Source organism: Hippoglossus stenolepis, chromosome 9 (assembly GCF_022539355.2).
Source record: "Hippoglossus stenolepis isolate QCI-W04-F060 chromosome 9, HSTE1.2, whole genome shotgun sequence".
In the NCBI taxonomy this organism is placed as follows: domain Eukaryota; kingdom Metazoa; phylum Chordata; class Actinopteri; order Pleuronectiformes; family Pleuronectidae; genus Hippoglossus; species Hippoglossus stenolepis.
Genome location: NC_061491.1, coordinates 2,040,858 through 2,055,726, shown reverse-complemented (window position 1 = coordinate 2,055,726; position 14,869 = coordinate 2,040,858). Strand labels below are relative to the sequence as shown.

General features: G+C 40.8%; 1 protein-coding gene and 1 pseudogene across 1 annotated transcript; one reads left to right on the top strand and one right to left on the bottom strand.

The window, feature by feature from the left end:
• Window positions 1-2,234: 2,234 nt before the first annotated feature.
• On the bottom strand, window positions 2,235-3,028 carry LOC124852431 (annotated as a pseudogene).
• Window positions 3,029-10,310: 7,282 nt separating this feature from the next.
• si:dkey-90l8.3 (LIM domain transcription factor LMO4-B) lies at window positions 10,311-14,541 on the top strand. The gene is made up of 5 exons (XM_035166867.2): window positions 10,311-10,659; window positions 11,779-12,019; window positions 12,128-12,224; window positions 12,568-12,726; window positions 13,728-14,541. The coding sequence occupies exons 2-5, from the start codon at window positions 11,805-11,807 to the stop codon at window positions 13,734-13,736; spliced, it is 480 nt and encodes a 159-aa protein (XP_035022758.1). The 5' UTR covers window positions 10,311-10,659; window positions 11,779-11,804; the 3' UTR covers window positions 13,737-14,541.
• The last annotated feature ends 328 nt before the right edge of the window (window positions 14,542-14,869 follow it).

Below are 14,869 nucleotides of genomic sequence, written 5' to 3'. Positions count from 1 at the left end.
AAAGGGACTCCGGGGAAGAAGTCCAGTCAGTAACATGTATTGATGAGATATTCATTTCTTTAAAGGGGACATAGCATGCAAATTCCACTTTGTTAGTGCTTCTACAGGTTCATGTGGGTATCTGGCATGTCTACCAACCCAAAAACTCTGGGAAAAAAACACTCGCGCATTTTGTTATGGTTCCTCTAAGTCAGAAACGTCATGCTTGAGTGACTCGATTGAGCTTTCTGGGTTTTGTGTCGTAACAAGGCACTGGAAGTCTCCCTACAGTGCATCGCCTTTGGCTCCCCATTTCAACTGCCCAGTCGGTCGTCGGTTGAAGCAGGGGGAGTCATCCAGATAATTCAACAATCCTTACTTTATTTCTCCTGTTTTAATTTATTTATTAATTATCTATTCTTTCTTCCATTTGATTTTTTAAATGTATAATTTATATGTGGCATTTTGTGACAATCCTATCTTTCTGTTTTAACACTGTATGTTGACTTTGTATGTTGACAGTCTAAAATAAAGTTTGTTGTAAAAACATAAATGAATCAATTAAAAGTTTCCACTCTTAAAGAATAAAAACTTTACGAGGGAGAAAACCACAGAAGAAGACCAACTTCTGCTGCTACGATTGCATCATTTCCTGTCAAGTGCGGAGTTGGCTGTTGCACATGTGCTTGCAGAGGTGCACCATCTTGTCTGCAGGCAGGTACTCTAGAAAAGTTCAGCTCCTTTTGCTGAACACACGCAGTCCTGCAGAATTCATCTCAAAACCAAGTCTCACACCTGAACTGAGCAAATGATGCCGACGGTTTCCGACACTGGTTGGACATGTGTTTGTGTGGTGGACGAAGATCACTCTGGATTTATTCATGTGAGTTCCCTGCAGCCGTGCTCTGAGGAGTGTGTGAAACACATGGAGGTGAAAACCAAAGAGTCTCATCCAGAAACCCACTCCTGATAAGTTCTGACCTTTGACCTTCACTGGATCAGCTGCAGAAACTGTCCATCGTCCTCAGTGTCTCTGAGCTGTCGTCAGACTCGTTCACTTCACAGAGAAAACTGACTTCATTTGGAATAAATCCAAACACACTGGATCTGCTGAGGAAGTTTAATGATTGATGTGTGAGATCAAACTCTGCAAATGGTGAATAAGAAGTATTTGATCTTTCATCACGGTCGAGTGGAAATCTGAACATCAGGAGAAAACTGAAATGACAGACAATGAGAAATGTGTCATTTTAAAAGAGCACTTTTATTAGAACTTGAGTATTTCTGTGATCTGCCCTGAAAAGACAGAGACTGAACATGAACACGGAGGTTTGTGGAGTTTCAGGAGGAAAACTGCCTCAGTTATTCTCTCACATGAGTTTCACTTTGTCTCCATCAGCTTTGAATAAAGACAAAAGAACAGACTGGATTTATTCTTTATTTCAACTTTCAGCTTCTTCACACATTAGATTTGTATTGCTTTATACATATATAAGAGATTTAAATGTATATACACATGTATAAAAACCACATGTGATGAGAGCTGCAGAACAAACCCTCAGAGGGACTCGATCAGGACACTCTCCAATGGAACTGCTAGTTCAGATCATGAAAATCAAAAAGAACAGAAACCTACGCAGGCAGCAGATAAATATGCCCGTTCACTAAATATGTAAATACAATGAGGACGAGTGGATACAGAGATGAGACGTAATAAAAACAAACCAGGTTCTACATTTACAATGTGACCAAACATCCCATAACACTGATGGTCTGTAAATCCAACCAGAGTGTAGTTGACCTGTTGGACATGTTGACGCTCTGAGTTTATTGATCATTTCATCAGTAAAGTCTGTTCAGTGACTCTTGTTCAGTGATTTCATGGACACACAATCAGTTTGTTTCACCTCCATCTCACATGTGGAAAAGAAAAGAACAAATAATCAGCTCATTGATGAGGATCAGGATCAATACAGGTTCTAAAACATCACAGAACCTGATTTCTACATTGATTTAGAAAACAACAGCAACATCAGTTCTTTCAAACACATTCATGTCAGTGTAATTATAGATTTCTGTCTTTACAAAGTGAGAACTAAATATGTGTGATAAAGGAAGGTCAGTGTTTGATTGACAGCTGAACGCTGTGCGGAGCAGAAACGTCCCCACGACGAACTTTGATCAACAAACATGGAGACAAAAGAAGTTAAAGATTTAAACACAGAATCTAAATCACTGCTTTTAATGACTCGAGTCTATTTGAGTTTACAGAACTCAGCTGTGTCTCCAGGATAATAAACCCCAACTCCAGCATAGAGAGGCTGAGTGAATGTGGCCTGGACTCTGTGGAGGAGAGTCATGGTGTCAGAGACTCGGTAGAAGGACAGAACACCTGCACTGTGATCCAGGTACACTCCTACTCTGGAGGACAGAGGACCTGACACTGCAGTGTCGATGTTGTTGTAACAAAAGATATAACCGTGTATATCACAATATAATGACCAAGATTTATCATTGTATCCAAATCCACATTCATCTTCATCACCTCGTCGTGACGAGAGCAGATGTTCTCCTGTAGCTTCTCCAAGGGCTCCACCATCTTGTGCTTCTTAAATGCAGCTGACTGAAGATGAGGCTGGAGGTGTTTTTCACAATAAGAGGCCAAACAAACCAAACAGGACTTGAGAGCTTTCAGTTTTCTCCCAGTGCAGACATCACAGGCCACATCTTCAGGTCCAGCATAGCAGTGATCAGCAGGAGCAGCTTGGAGTCCAGTCTTCTTCAGCTCCTCCAGTGAATCAGCTAACATGGTGCTTAACCCCAGGACAGGCCTCTGTGTGAAGGTCTGTCCACACTGAGGGCAGCTGTAGCTTCCTCTCTCATCCCCATTGTCCCAGTGGGTGTTAATACAGCTCATACAGTAGCTGTGTCCACAGCCAGTAGTCACCGGATCCTTCAGTGGATCCAGACAGATCGAACAGCAGAATCTTTCTCTGTCCAGTTGATTTTCTTGCTGTGCCATTTCACCTGGTGCCAGTGACTGTAGAATAGTTTCTCAGAAACAGGGTCTCTGCTCCTTCCTCTCTTGTTCACTTCCTCTTTTTACCACATTCAACACACTATTGAAAAGAGCAGCAGTGTGGTCTTACCTCTCCTCTGCAGTTTTGCCACACTGTCTGAGAGCAACTAAAGCTGTTTGTGATTTATTCAATGAGATATATTCTGGTTTATGAAAGTTTATTAGATAGTTTGTTAGCTCTCGGGGGTTGGACTCAAAATGAATCAAGAAAAGCTCCACATCTATCAGACCCATATGCATGATCTTGGTGTCTATGGATAGGGGAGAGCTCAAAGACTGTATTCCAAGTATCAGTTACAGTTTGACTGATACTGTGCCTGAGTAAACTGTGATAAACCAAAGGAGAAATGTACATTTTTATCCTTAAATAACTTTAAATAACTAAACTTTACATAAGATGGTGAATAACTCCATGATAACAATGATGCATAGAGATGCCACTGCTCATGTAGCAATATTTTGACCACAACTGTAGATGAAAATACCTCAAAGTAACAAAGTTTTAGTAACGGTAGGACCAGACACACTCTCCATATATATGTATTCTCTCTAGGCTGAATAAATGTATTCAGTGTTTTTGTGTTACAAGACAGCAAAGAGAGACTCACAAAACTTTACTTTCCAATTGCATATGAACCATTTACAGTTTTATTTACCATCATAAGTTCACTATGGCCCAAATGTTTTCCTTATGACGGGATCATAGGCATTCTCCAATGACTCTTATTTAAATACACTAACATCCATAAGAACATTTAAAATTGACCTATTGTTACTCCATCAAAATACAAAATATTTTTTGTGAGTTATGAACTTCTATGGTGTAAAAGCATCAGTGCATATACTAGACAAATGACGACTGCCTTTGCAAATCAGTGGAAGAATTTGTGGTCGGAAACTGAAGCATACAGAGGAAATGACCAGAAGCACAGTAACATGTAGTCAGAAAGAGGGCGGAGCTAACCACTGTATTATCATGGTCATCCATGCACTTGGTTGTAGATGCTTGAAGACATTTTACTTCTCATCTGAAAAGCTCCTTCCAAATTCTTGTATAACTGAGAATCTTCACAAACATATTCCCAAAGTGTAAACATTCTACTTCTTTATACCCCACTTGCTTGGTTAGAGGAAATAAAAAATTTCTTCCACCATTTTCTGTTTTGTCTCTTGGTCTCTACGCTCTGAGACCTCTGATTCATCGTCTGAGACCTCAGAACTAAATTCATGGTCCTATGATTTAGAGTCATCATCCCATAGACCAGGGGTTGGCAACCTTTTTGACAAGTGCCAATGTGAAATTTTCTTGTTAATTAGTGTGCCATATCAAAAAAATGTTATATTAGGTTTTATTATTGAACCACATTAATATTTCCAACAGACATGCCATTTTATTCCATCCATATTGGCATCCAGCCTATGGCACATTACTGGTTTTGCTGATGTTCTCCATTACGCATCTCACTTGGGACGTGGGACTTCTGTCCGTCCCTTACATGTGGCTCTCTCTAGGTTTCTATGTTTTTTCCCTGTTTAGTAGTTTTTCCTTACTCTTGTTGAGGGTTAAGGGCAGAGGATGTCACACCTTGTTAAAGCCCTATGAGACAAATACAATTTGATTGATTAATTGCTCAGTGCAGGCAGGTGAATTTTTTTTCTATTGACTTTATTCTCTTGTCTACCTCATTCTGTTGTCTGCTGCTGTAACAAGGGCATTTCCCCCGGTGTGGGATCAATAAAGTTTTATCTTATCGTATCTTATAACCTATAAGATATACCTATTATTTTAATTATAATATTGCTTTCCCATAGGTTTTCTTGTGAGTTATTAGTTAACTAGCCACTGACAGCAGTTCAACAACCAGCCCTGCATGTGGTCACTATACATCACCAACTTCTGGTCCAATGTATACTACACTAAACAACACCTCACGTCGATGAGTGAATGTCAGATTCTTTGATGACTATCTCTTTATACAGTTCTTGGCCCTATAATTTCTGACTTTGCTCTGTCTGACTTTCCATGGCTATAGCACTCCCATGGAGCGTATAGAGCTGGCTCAGGTCTGTGGTTGAAGCAGCTCTTAGTTAAGCTTCTCTTTCCTTGGTACATGTAACTGACTTCAATTCTTCCCTGGAGTCCTTGTGCTTTATCATTGCAGATCCAGGATCTTGGCTGCAGCCACATCGTGGATCGTGATCGTAGTTTGTAGATCGTGGAACATGGTGGCAGCTGATTGTAGATTAAGATTACCACTTGCTTTGATATGCCTACTCACATATACCATTAATGTTAGACACAGTTTTTTCCCATGAATGTTGTAAATATTGTTATTTTGTTGATATGCTCTCCTACACACAGCATCTATTGCACTTCTCTCTGTCCTGGGAGAGGACTCTCGCTGAAGTTTCAAGGTTTTTTCCATGTTAAAAGGTTGCTTTTGACATTTTTCCTCACTCTTGTTGAGAGTTAAGGGAAGAGGATATTGCACTTTGTTAAGCCCTATAGACGAATTGTGATTTGTGGATATGGGCTATAAAAATGAAATGTGATTGGTTGATTGCTAATACTGATGATACTATGGACTGCAATCAAGGAGAAAAACAAGTTCTTGTACCATTACTAAAATTAATGAAATGCACTGATCTCCACTGAGAAATTATCACACTGCTGAGTTTCTCTTTCTGCAACACACCACTGCACGACTCCATGACAATCAAATACCTGTGGACTCAGGAGACATCAAGCGTTTAGAATGACTCATTTAATACCACATTAGTCAGATAACACTGAGGTGCTTGCCCGCGCAAGAGAAAAAATAGAGCCGGAGAGATGGAAGGATCACAGAGAGGGAGCTTCCTAAACGTGATTGTCTTGGCAGCTTGTGGTGCTGTGATTCTCCACGGCAGTTTGTATTGGCTAGGAATCCAGACTGGAAGTTACAGGTGTTGACCGGCCTCACAGAAAGCTGTGGCTTTCAGCAGGGGCTTGACAGAGAAACAGGAAATATGTCCGAAATCAACGGGCTCCTCACGGAGAGGTGGGAGTTGGTCTTGGAGTCCCACACTGACTACAGCATAGGAAACTCCACCTCAAACCCTCCAAGCACTGTGAAAAAGGATGTATCTAAGAGGTTCCTCTTCAGCACAATGTGGGACAATAACACGTGTCTGTATGACTTGTTATTGGCTTGTTGTGCTGAAAATGAATGTGTGGAACATGACTCACCCTCCTTTAAACGTGCCACTGCTTTTCATGGAACATCTTTTCAGCATATCCACAAAGGATCCTGTTTGGACTGAGAGTTAAGTGTCGAGTAAACACTGTGACGTCAAAACTGATTCAAAGAACCACCTAAAACAACTACTCACAATGTGTCTAGCACTTGTGCTACTGTTTCTACTGCTTCCCCGCTCCACAAAACACGATCATTTATATATATTGTATGTATCTTACTATTGTTACACTAATGACCCAAATGATAGAAAAGTAGACTCTAGATAACTCCTTAAATTCATATAAAAAGATTCATGCTACTGGACAATGACAATGCAGACATGTTGAGGTTATGTTAGTGGTTATAAGGTTTAACATGTTCACCGTCTTCCTTTTTTGTATTAAAGTGATAGTTCACCAAAAAATGAAAATTCAGTCATTATCCACTCACCACTCTGCCGATGAAGGGGTGGGTGAAGTGTTTGAGTCCACAAAACACTTTTAGAGTTTCAGGTTAAACAGAGTTGCAGCCAAATCCAATACAATTGAAGTAAATAACGACCACTTCTTCAAACGTAAAAAACAACAGAAAAAAACATAAAATGCCTCCATACTGCTCCTTGGGTGTCATCCGAGAGTCCGTAAGCCCCAACATTCAAATTCAACTCAAAACAGCGCGATTTATTCATCTACTAGCCTAAATGTCCGCTGTTATCCTCCTAGCCTGCAGCCGCGTTTACATTTGTGCACACACATCACACAAGCTCTCACCCAAGGGGCGCCAGATGGGATGAGCGAGAACTCCCGATATCGAAGTCCTCGGACATTTTCTTCTTTGTTAGAAAGTTTGAAAAATAAACAGTAAATGTTCCAAGTGACTTTATGCGAGCAGCTCTCTCTCTGTTGTTTGTATTGCAGGTTTCCGGTAGCATGTAAACATAGGTGTGCATCTTTCTCGCTGATCTCGTTAAATCCACCATAAAAAGAAATATAAGCTTCTAGTCTGACGCACCTTCCTTCACTATAACAGTTAAAGAGGGTGTGATAACAGTTTGATATCTTTATCAGCAACAATCATATTTTGGAGAAGAAAAATCTATGTTGTTTACATTGCTGTGGTCGTGGTCACGAAGTCTTTAATCCATGGTGTGAAAAAGTTGGTCTTCGGCTGTTTTAGATGATGCACCTCAATGTAGGACCTTAGCCTTTCTGTCAGCTCAGTCCGACCATTCTCCTCTGACCTCTCTCATCAACACTGAAGTGCTGCTCACTGGATGTCTGTTTGTTATTGGCTCCATTCTGAGTAAAAACTCTAGAGACTGTTTCAGAAAGACTCAAACCAACAATCATGTCACAATCAAAGTCACTGAGTTCACGTGTTTTCATCGTTCTGATGTTAGATTAGAAAAATTAACTGAAGCTCCTGTAACTGCAGGATGTTAAACACTGAGCTGCTGACACATGATTGGTCGATTGGAATATTCGATGAATAAGGAGGTGTACAGTTGTTCCTAACAAAATGCAACCACTGGGGCAAATCATGTGTAGACAATTTCCACTGCTATGCAGATGATATGGTATGTGCACCTCACCACACTTCATCTTAATTCCAACACAATGAGCATTTGCTATATAAACAACATGGGCACTGAGTGAGAACATGTCAACAACTTTGGTCTGAAATTTGTAAAATACACTTTTGTCTCTTTTGTCTGTTTTCTGAGTTTAAGCTGTAGAGACTGTTGTGTGGTAAAATCTCAGGAGATTAACTGTTTCAGAAACATTCAAACCAGTATCGTATGTTTTCATTGTTCTGATGATTCATGTGAACATAAACTGTAGCTCATGTGCAGCTTTTAGTTTGGTCTACTTGTGCTTCTACTAATCTAATCACTCTGCGAGCATGTGCAGTGATCTACTTTGACCTTAGTGTAGAGACTCTATGTGCAAGATTTGAAATGCATAGACTTTGGAGACTTCTAGTGGTAGTAACAAAAATAACACATCAACACAACAGCGACGCTGAGACCCTGGCCAATAGTAAAGAAGAAGGAATTACCCTTAAGCAACCAATAGACAGCACTGTTTTCATAGGGTAGATTTCTACACACTTGAAAGTGTTACACAACGTACACAGTGACTGTTTAACCTTATCAAACTATAATAGTTGATGGTTGAGATGAATCCATTCAGAAATAATGAGTGTTTACTACTCGGTCACATAATTGAACTGAAACACTGGAAGATGATATCCTCTAATTCATGGTGTATCACAGATGTAGATCATAGAGAAACCTCCAAATCTTCTGATCTGTCACTTCATATGTGTCAGTGCGGACACATTAGCTCCCGAAGTTACACTTCTGGTCATCACTTTTAAAATAAATGGAACAGACATACTTTCTGACAATAGTTTCCAGTGACTGTTTGCTGTTCGTAATGTGTTTGTTTTACCACTAATTGTATCTTCTCTAACCTTGTGTATCAGAATGTACAGTGACCTGCCAATGCCTGTTCACAGCATTATGGGATGCTGTCCTCTACTGGAACACAGCTGGAAGTACAGCAGCTACTGAGGCCTAGGGCCTAATACCACCTCATCTGCCCTACTGAAGTGTCCTTGAGCAATAATGAATCTGAAACCTTTCAAATTAAACAGTGACATTTTGAGGTTTTGAGGTTGGCATTGGGGATTTAAAAAAAGATCAAATGCTTCCTCATCATATTTCAAACATAGAATATTCTATCATGTAGGGATGATTGTTTGCCATTTAATACTATATAATGACCATATTATACCCCTCGCACACACACACTTGCTGATGGTTAAGAGCAGAGGATGTCACACCTTAGTAAACCCTATGTGGCAAATTGTTATTTGTGAATATGGACTATACAAATAAAATTTGATTAGATTTGCAATGTTTTTTATTTGATTCTACTGGTGAATATGTACTTAGAAGTTGTAAATACAAAGAGGGGTTGTGACCACACACACACACACACACACACACACACACACACACACACACACACACACACACACACACACACACGCTTTGCCCTTTATCATGTGACACTGTCCAAACTGATGTTTACATTGTGACTGGGAGTCTGAATTAGCAAAATTTACTTTAATTTTTTTTAGCTTTTAATGATGTACACAATGTCAACTCATATTGATCAAAATTTATGTATTAAGAGTGTATTTCGAATTTTGCACTCATATAGATGCGTTAAGATCTAGATGCAAAATCATATTCCTTCTTAAACTAATTACAGGAAACTATAGCATATCTACACTCATTTGTTAACTTACACTAGCATGGGGGTGTGTGCAGGGGTATTGTCTTTTTTTAGGTTAGAACAATGGCCCCTCAAAATGTGTAGCACGTCCCTGTATTTAGGCCGATGTATAAAATGTGAACTATTAAAAATGTACAGCCACACACACACTCAGTGTTGGATAATAATTGTATTTCCCTTGGCGTCATATATCAAGGTAAAAATCCTGTGCAGATCTCGTGAAAGAGTAAATTCCACAATCCTCAAAGAAATGTATTTGTGTGTGCATTGTTTTTTTCTTAACTTCAACTTGATAAATGTACAGAACTTTGGACAATTGTCCATCCAATTCTTTGGAGTAATGTAACTGAATACAATGTTTCATCATTTATTTACTTTAAAACTAAGATAAGTTCAATTCTGAACAAAATAATGTTTTTATAAACGCATGTCCTCCTCCCACAGTTATTTTCCTATTCAATATGAACTATTAAAAACCTGGTGTGTTGAATGTACAATGTTCAGCCACACGCGCACGCACACACACACACACACACACACACACACACACACACACACACACACACACACACACACAGTAACACCCTGCGGGGCTCTGCATATTAATAAGCCACTAAAAACTCATAAATCATTTTGACTGAGGCCACGCCCCCCGAGCTCCTATTGGCTGCTGCACGCCTCACGTCGGCTGCGTCCCCCTCCTGCTCATTTAAATAACATCTTGCGCAATTTGATGAATAGTGTCGCTGTCAGAAGCGGTGGAGTCGGACGGAGCAATGGTGACGGGCTGTGAGGACGGAAGAGGCTGCGCCATGTCTGCTCCATGTAGTTGTTAGTCCGGAGCTGGATGTCTATGGGGGAGAGTTTGCTCAACTGTTTCCGTCCCTGCGCCGTCCCGCCGGGCTTCACGTTGTGCTGGCTCTGCCTTTTATTCTGAAAAGCCATGGAGAACAGGACGTGTCCAGTCTAAAAGAAGAAGAAGAGCTGCTGTTGAACTCCGAGCGCGTCGAGGTTCCGGTGAAAACCCCCAGCTCCTGAAAGTTGGAGGCAGGAGGAGGAGAAGCTTCGGCTCGACAAGGTAACACGTCTCTTCTTTTCTTCTCCCCCCGCGCGCGCAGTTGTGAGTGAAGCGAGCATCACCTGGTGGTAAACACCATGTCACTGAGGCTCAGTGTGCTCAGGTTCAATAGTCAGGGAAATGTCAGGGAATGCTTTGATTACGCTTGTAGAGTTCCATTCAGTGCCGGGGCTGGCACTGCTCCTGAAGTCCCATTTGGTGACTCTGTGCCTCCCCCTCCTCTGGGCACATGGACATACACAGCAGATGTTAGTGCATGCGAGTCCATGTCCACCGTGTTTATCACATCAATCACCTCCAGAGAACATGACTCTACACGTCTCTCTGTCCTGATGGCGAGTGTGTTGAGGTCAACCTGTTACAGCTCTGAAAGCTGCTGCAGTCATGTTCAAGTCCTGCAAGTACTTTGTAGAGGAAGTGGAAAGAAAACTGTGTGTGTGTGTGCGCGTGTGTGTGTATGGTCACAACCCCTCTTTGTATTTACAACTGCTAAGTACATATTCACCAGTAGAATCAAATAAAAAACATTGCAAATCTAATAAAATTGTATTTGTATAGTCCATATTCACAAATAACAATTTGCCACATAGGGTTTACTAAGGTGTGACATCCACTGCTCTTAACCATCAGCAAGCGGGAAAAACTACCAAAAAGGGTTAGGGGTTATTTCCGACGGGTACAAGAAGGCAGACATCTCAGAGAGTTACATGTGAGGGATCCTCTCAGAAGAACAGTGCAATAGATGTCACGTGTAGCAGAGCACATCAAGAAAACAAGAATATTTACATCGTTGATGAGAAAATACAGTGTCTAACATATATGGAGAGTTTAAATGGAGTATCATTGTTTCAACTATTTATACAATAGAAAAAGTCTGACAGAGATGAAGGGAGCAGCAATGACAATTGTAATGATAAAGATATTGCCAGTAATATTTGAACAGGCATATTGTATATCAAAGGAATCTGTTTGGAACCATAATCCACAATCAGCTGCCACCACGATCTTTCACGCTGGAATTATTAAAGCGCTTCATGTCAGACAAGAAATGAGTACTTGAACATAGCAGGGTCTAGCTCTGCACCTGTTTCAGTTGTCGCTCCTCTGTTCCACATGTAGGAGCCTCTGAGGGGCCACATCACAATATGGTGAACAGCCAGGCATCAGGCGTGCCGTCGGCCCCCAGGTCATGTGCAGGATGCGGAGGAAAGATCGCAGACCGCTTCCTGCTCTTCTCCATGGAGCGCTACTGGCACACTCGCTGCCTCAAGTGCTCTTGCTGCCAAGCCCAACTGGGGGACATTGGCACCACCTGCTACAGCAAAGGGGGCATGATTCTTTGTCGGAGCGACTACATCAGGTGAGGGCAACTAAGAGGGGGTGAAGGAAACGGAGGAGGAGAGGAAGTTGCTGGTTTTATATTTTGGAGGCTACACAGACTGAGCAGTCAGTGTTGTTGTGTTTGCAGACTGTTCGGGCACAGCGGGGCGTGCAGCGCCTGCGGCCAGTCGATTCCAGCCAACGAAATGGTAATGAGGGCACAGGGAAATGTTTACCACCTCAAGGTAAATCCCAAGCTCTCACATCAACGCCCTTTTGTCTCCTGCTGCTTGTTTGACAGAAACATCTGAGATTTGGTGCTAAAAACAGCAAGATAGAAAGATATTTCCTTTTTTAATTTTAGAAGAGAAGGCAAACGTGTCCTAAATGTTTTTTCTGTCATTTTTAAACATAATCCATTATTTAATTAACCTTATTCAGTATCAGTTTCTCATAGGAGGTGGAACATTTTGTTTAAATTTTTGAGAAAAGAAAAAGGTTCACTTGAACTGATGTGGTAAACCGTGCTGTAAGGAGCTGAATTATCTTTGTTTTCTGACCCTCTGTGTTTTCTCTGCTGCTCCGCAGTGTTTCAGCTGTGCCACCTGTAGAAACAGACTGATGCCCGGCGATCGCTTCCACTACATCAATGGTACAATCTTCTGCGAGCACGACAGACCCAGTGCTGCCTTGCTCAACAGCCACATGCCTCCACTTCAGAGCAACTCTGTGTTGACAGACCAGAAGGTAAATAAAAAGGGTTGCTGACATGACACAACGGAGCCATCTGAATTTACAGCAGAGTGTAAAATCTCTCTTACATGAATATCTCTGTGCTCTAATGTGAATAATAAAATCTGTTGATTTCCCCTTTGGGAAAAGGGGCTACAGCAGCAGGACATGGTATTAATATGAAGAAAACCATGCAGCAATGTGGGTAAAATGTGATGACAGAAAAATCAGAGGTGCTATTTTTATAATGAGATCAAGAGTGGTTATGTTACAATGTGTCTGCTCAGGGATGGAAGGAAATCATTGCAAGTTTGAAAAATAAATACAGAAAGAATAGAGGTCAATAACTCAAGACAGAAAAATGTCAGTTTGCTCAAAGCTCTGTAGCATTGTACAATTTTCAGGTACTTGACTTGAGCATTTACATTTCTGATATTCTATATTTCTACTCCACTACATTTCTGAGGGAAATATGTACTTTACTAATGTACTCATCAGTTACTATACTCATACCTCTCTCCTTTAAATGAATGTAAGATTAAGTAAACTAAGCTCCACCTTGACCAGATGCTACATTAATATACAGCATAAATAGTAATGCATCAGTCATAATATAGTATTATAGTATTGTAATATAACATAACGTGACACACTATTCTGCTGCATGATGCGCTTGGAAACTGAACACAACTTATCTTTAAAATGTACCTTCATAAGCTGCTTGAATTCAAATGTTGTTGATGATTAGTAGTGTTAGAATCTAAATAATATTTTATGTCATATTGTATATTTAGATAATCCTCAATAGTATATTTCATTTTATTTGTCTCTTTAACCTAAAATGGAGTTTAATTTTAGAAAAGATTTTAAATGAGAATTCTTGAATAGGAATGAAACAACCAAAGAGAAAACGGCTGTGGGGCTTTATACTCTCACAACCAGAAGGCCACACGGTTGACTGTGAGGTGTTTGTTGTTGCAGTGACCCTGACCCTGTTCCTGCTCTCTGCTCTGCAGGTTTGCTGAGTGGCAGCAGTGCCGCGTGTTGCCCTCGCCTTTTCTCCTGAGCTTCACTTCTCCTCATTGCACCTCCTCTTCTCCTGCTACTGTCACCTTTGTGGATTTTCATCACCGTCTTTGCCTCTTTTACTCGGAGAGGCCGCAGTTTTTCTCCAAGATACCCCCCTCCACATCATATCAGACTCAATATAGAACATACAAAGTGACATTTATGTTGTGTTCAATGTTAAAGTGGTCTGTGCATCATGCACAGACTTGAAGTGTTTGTGTGGACTACACTGGCAAAAGGCTTCAACAGGACAAAGAGAAAGCTCGAGAAAAAAAATGACGACCCAGCGCCAACTGGAAGAGGGAACAAAAGATGCTCAAATGAATGTTTGATGGACTGCTGTTACATGACTGTCAAAGCTTTGCTTACGCCATGTGGCATTATTTCCCCTGAGCGTCAGGGTTTTTAACGAACTCTTGATCTCGCTCTCTTGTATATGGTAATCTGAGATCTTACACACTGAGGATTGAATGTAAAAATGTGAGGTGCCAGGCAAAATCCAGAGTATCTGAAAATGTCCAATCATGGGAAAACCTTAAAATGGGTTCGACCAGAAACTTTTTTAAGCACTCAAGGAAAACAGAAATCTAATATTGCTATTATGTGTGATTACTGATATTTCTGATGCCCTGCACAAAGAACTGAAATGATCCAGTGATGGTTTAGCTTTTTTTTTGGTGCAGTTTTATTTCTCTAGTTCATTGTGTGAAAAATATTTGGAATTAACAAAAAATCCTATTAAAATGATTTTCGTGTAACGTGTTGCGAAGTGAGCTGGGGTCATTTTGTAGCCTCTTAACAGCCTTAGAGTGACATTGTGTTGCATGGTACCTAGCATGTGGCTAACTCTCTCACTCTCTTTATCCCTGTATGGCAAAAACATGCCTGATTACCCAGAGGAATGGAATTAGGAGGCTTGAGCTCTGACCATTTACAGAGGCAATTAAACATGAGCCCTGTATCTGTGCTCTTAGAGCTCCTGGGGGGCTGAACTTGGGGCATATCCCGTGGCTGACTGGCTCAGTGGCTGCCTGCCTGCCTGCCTCTAATAAAGCCTAATCGGAAAGCAGACTAATTAAAGGGGAGTGGC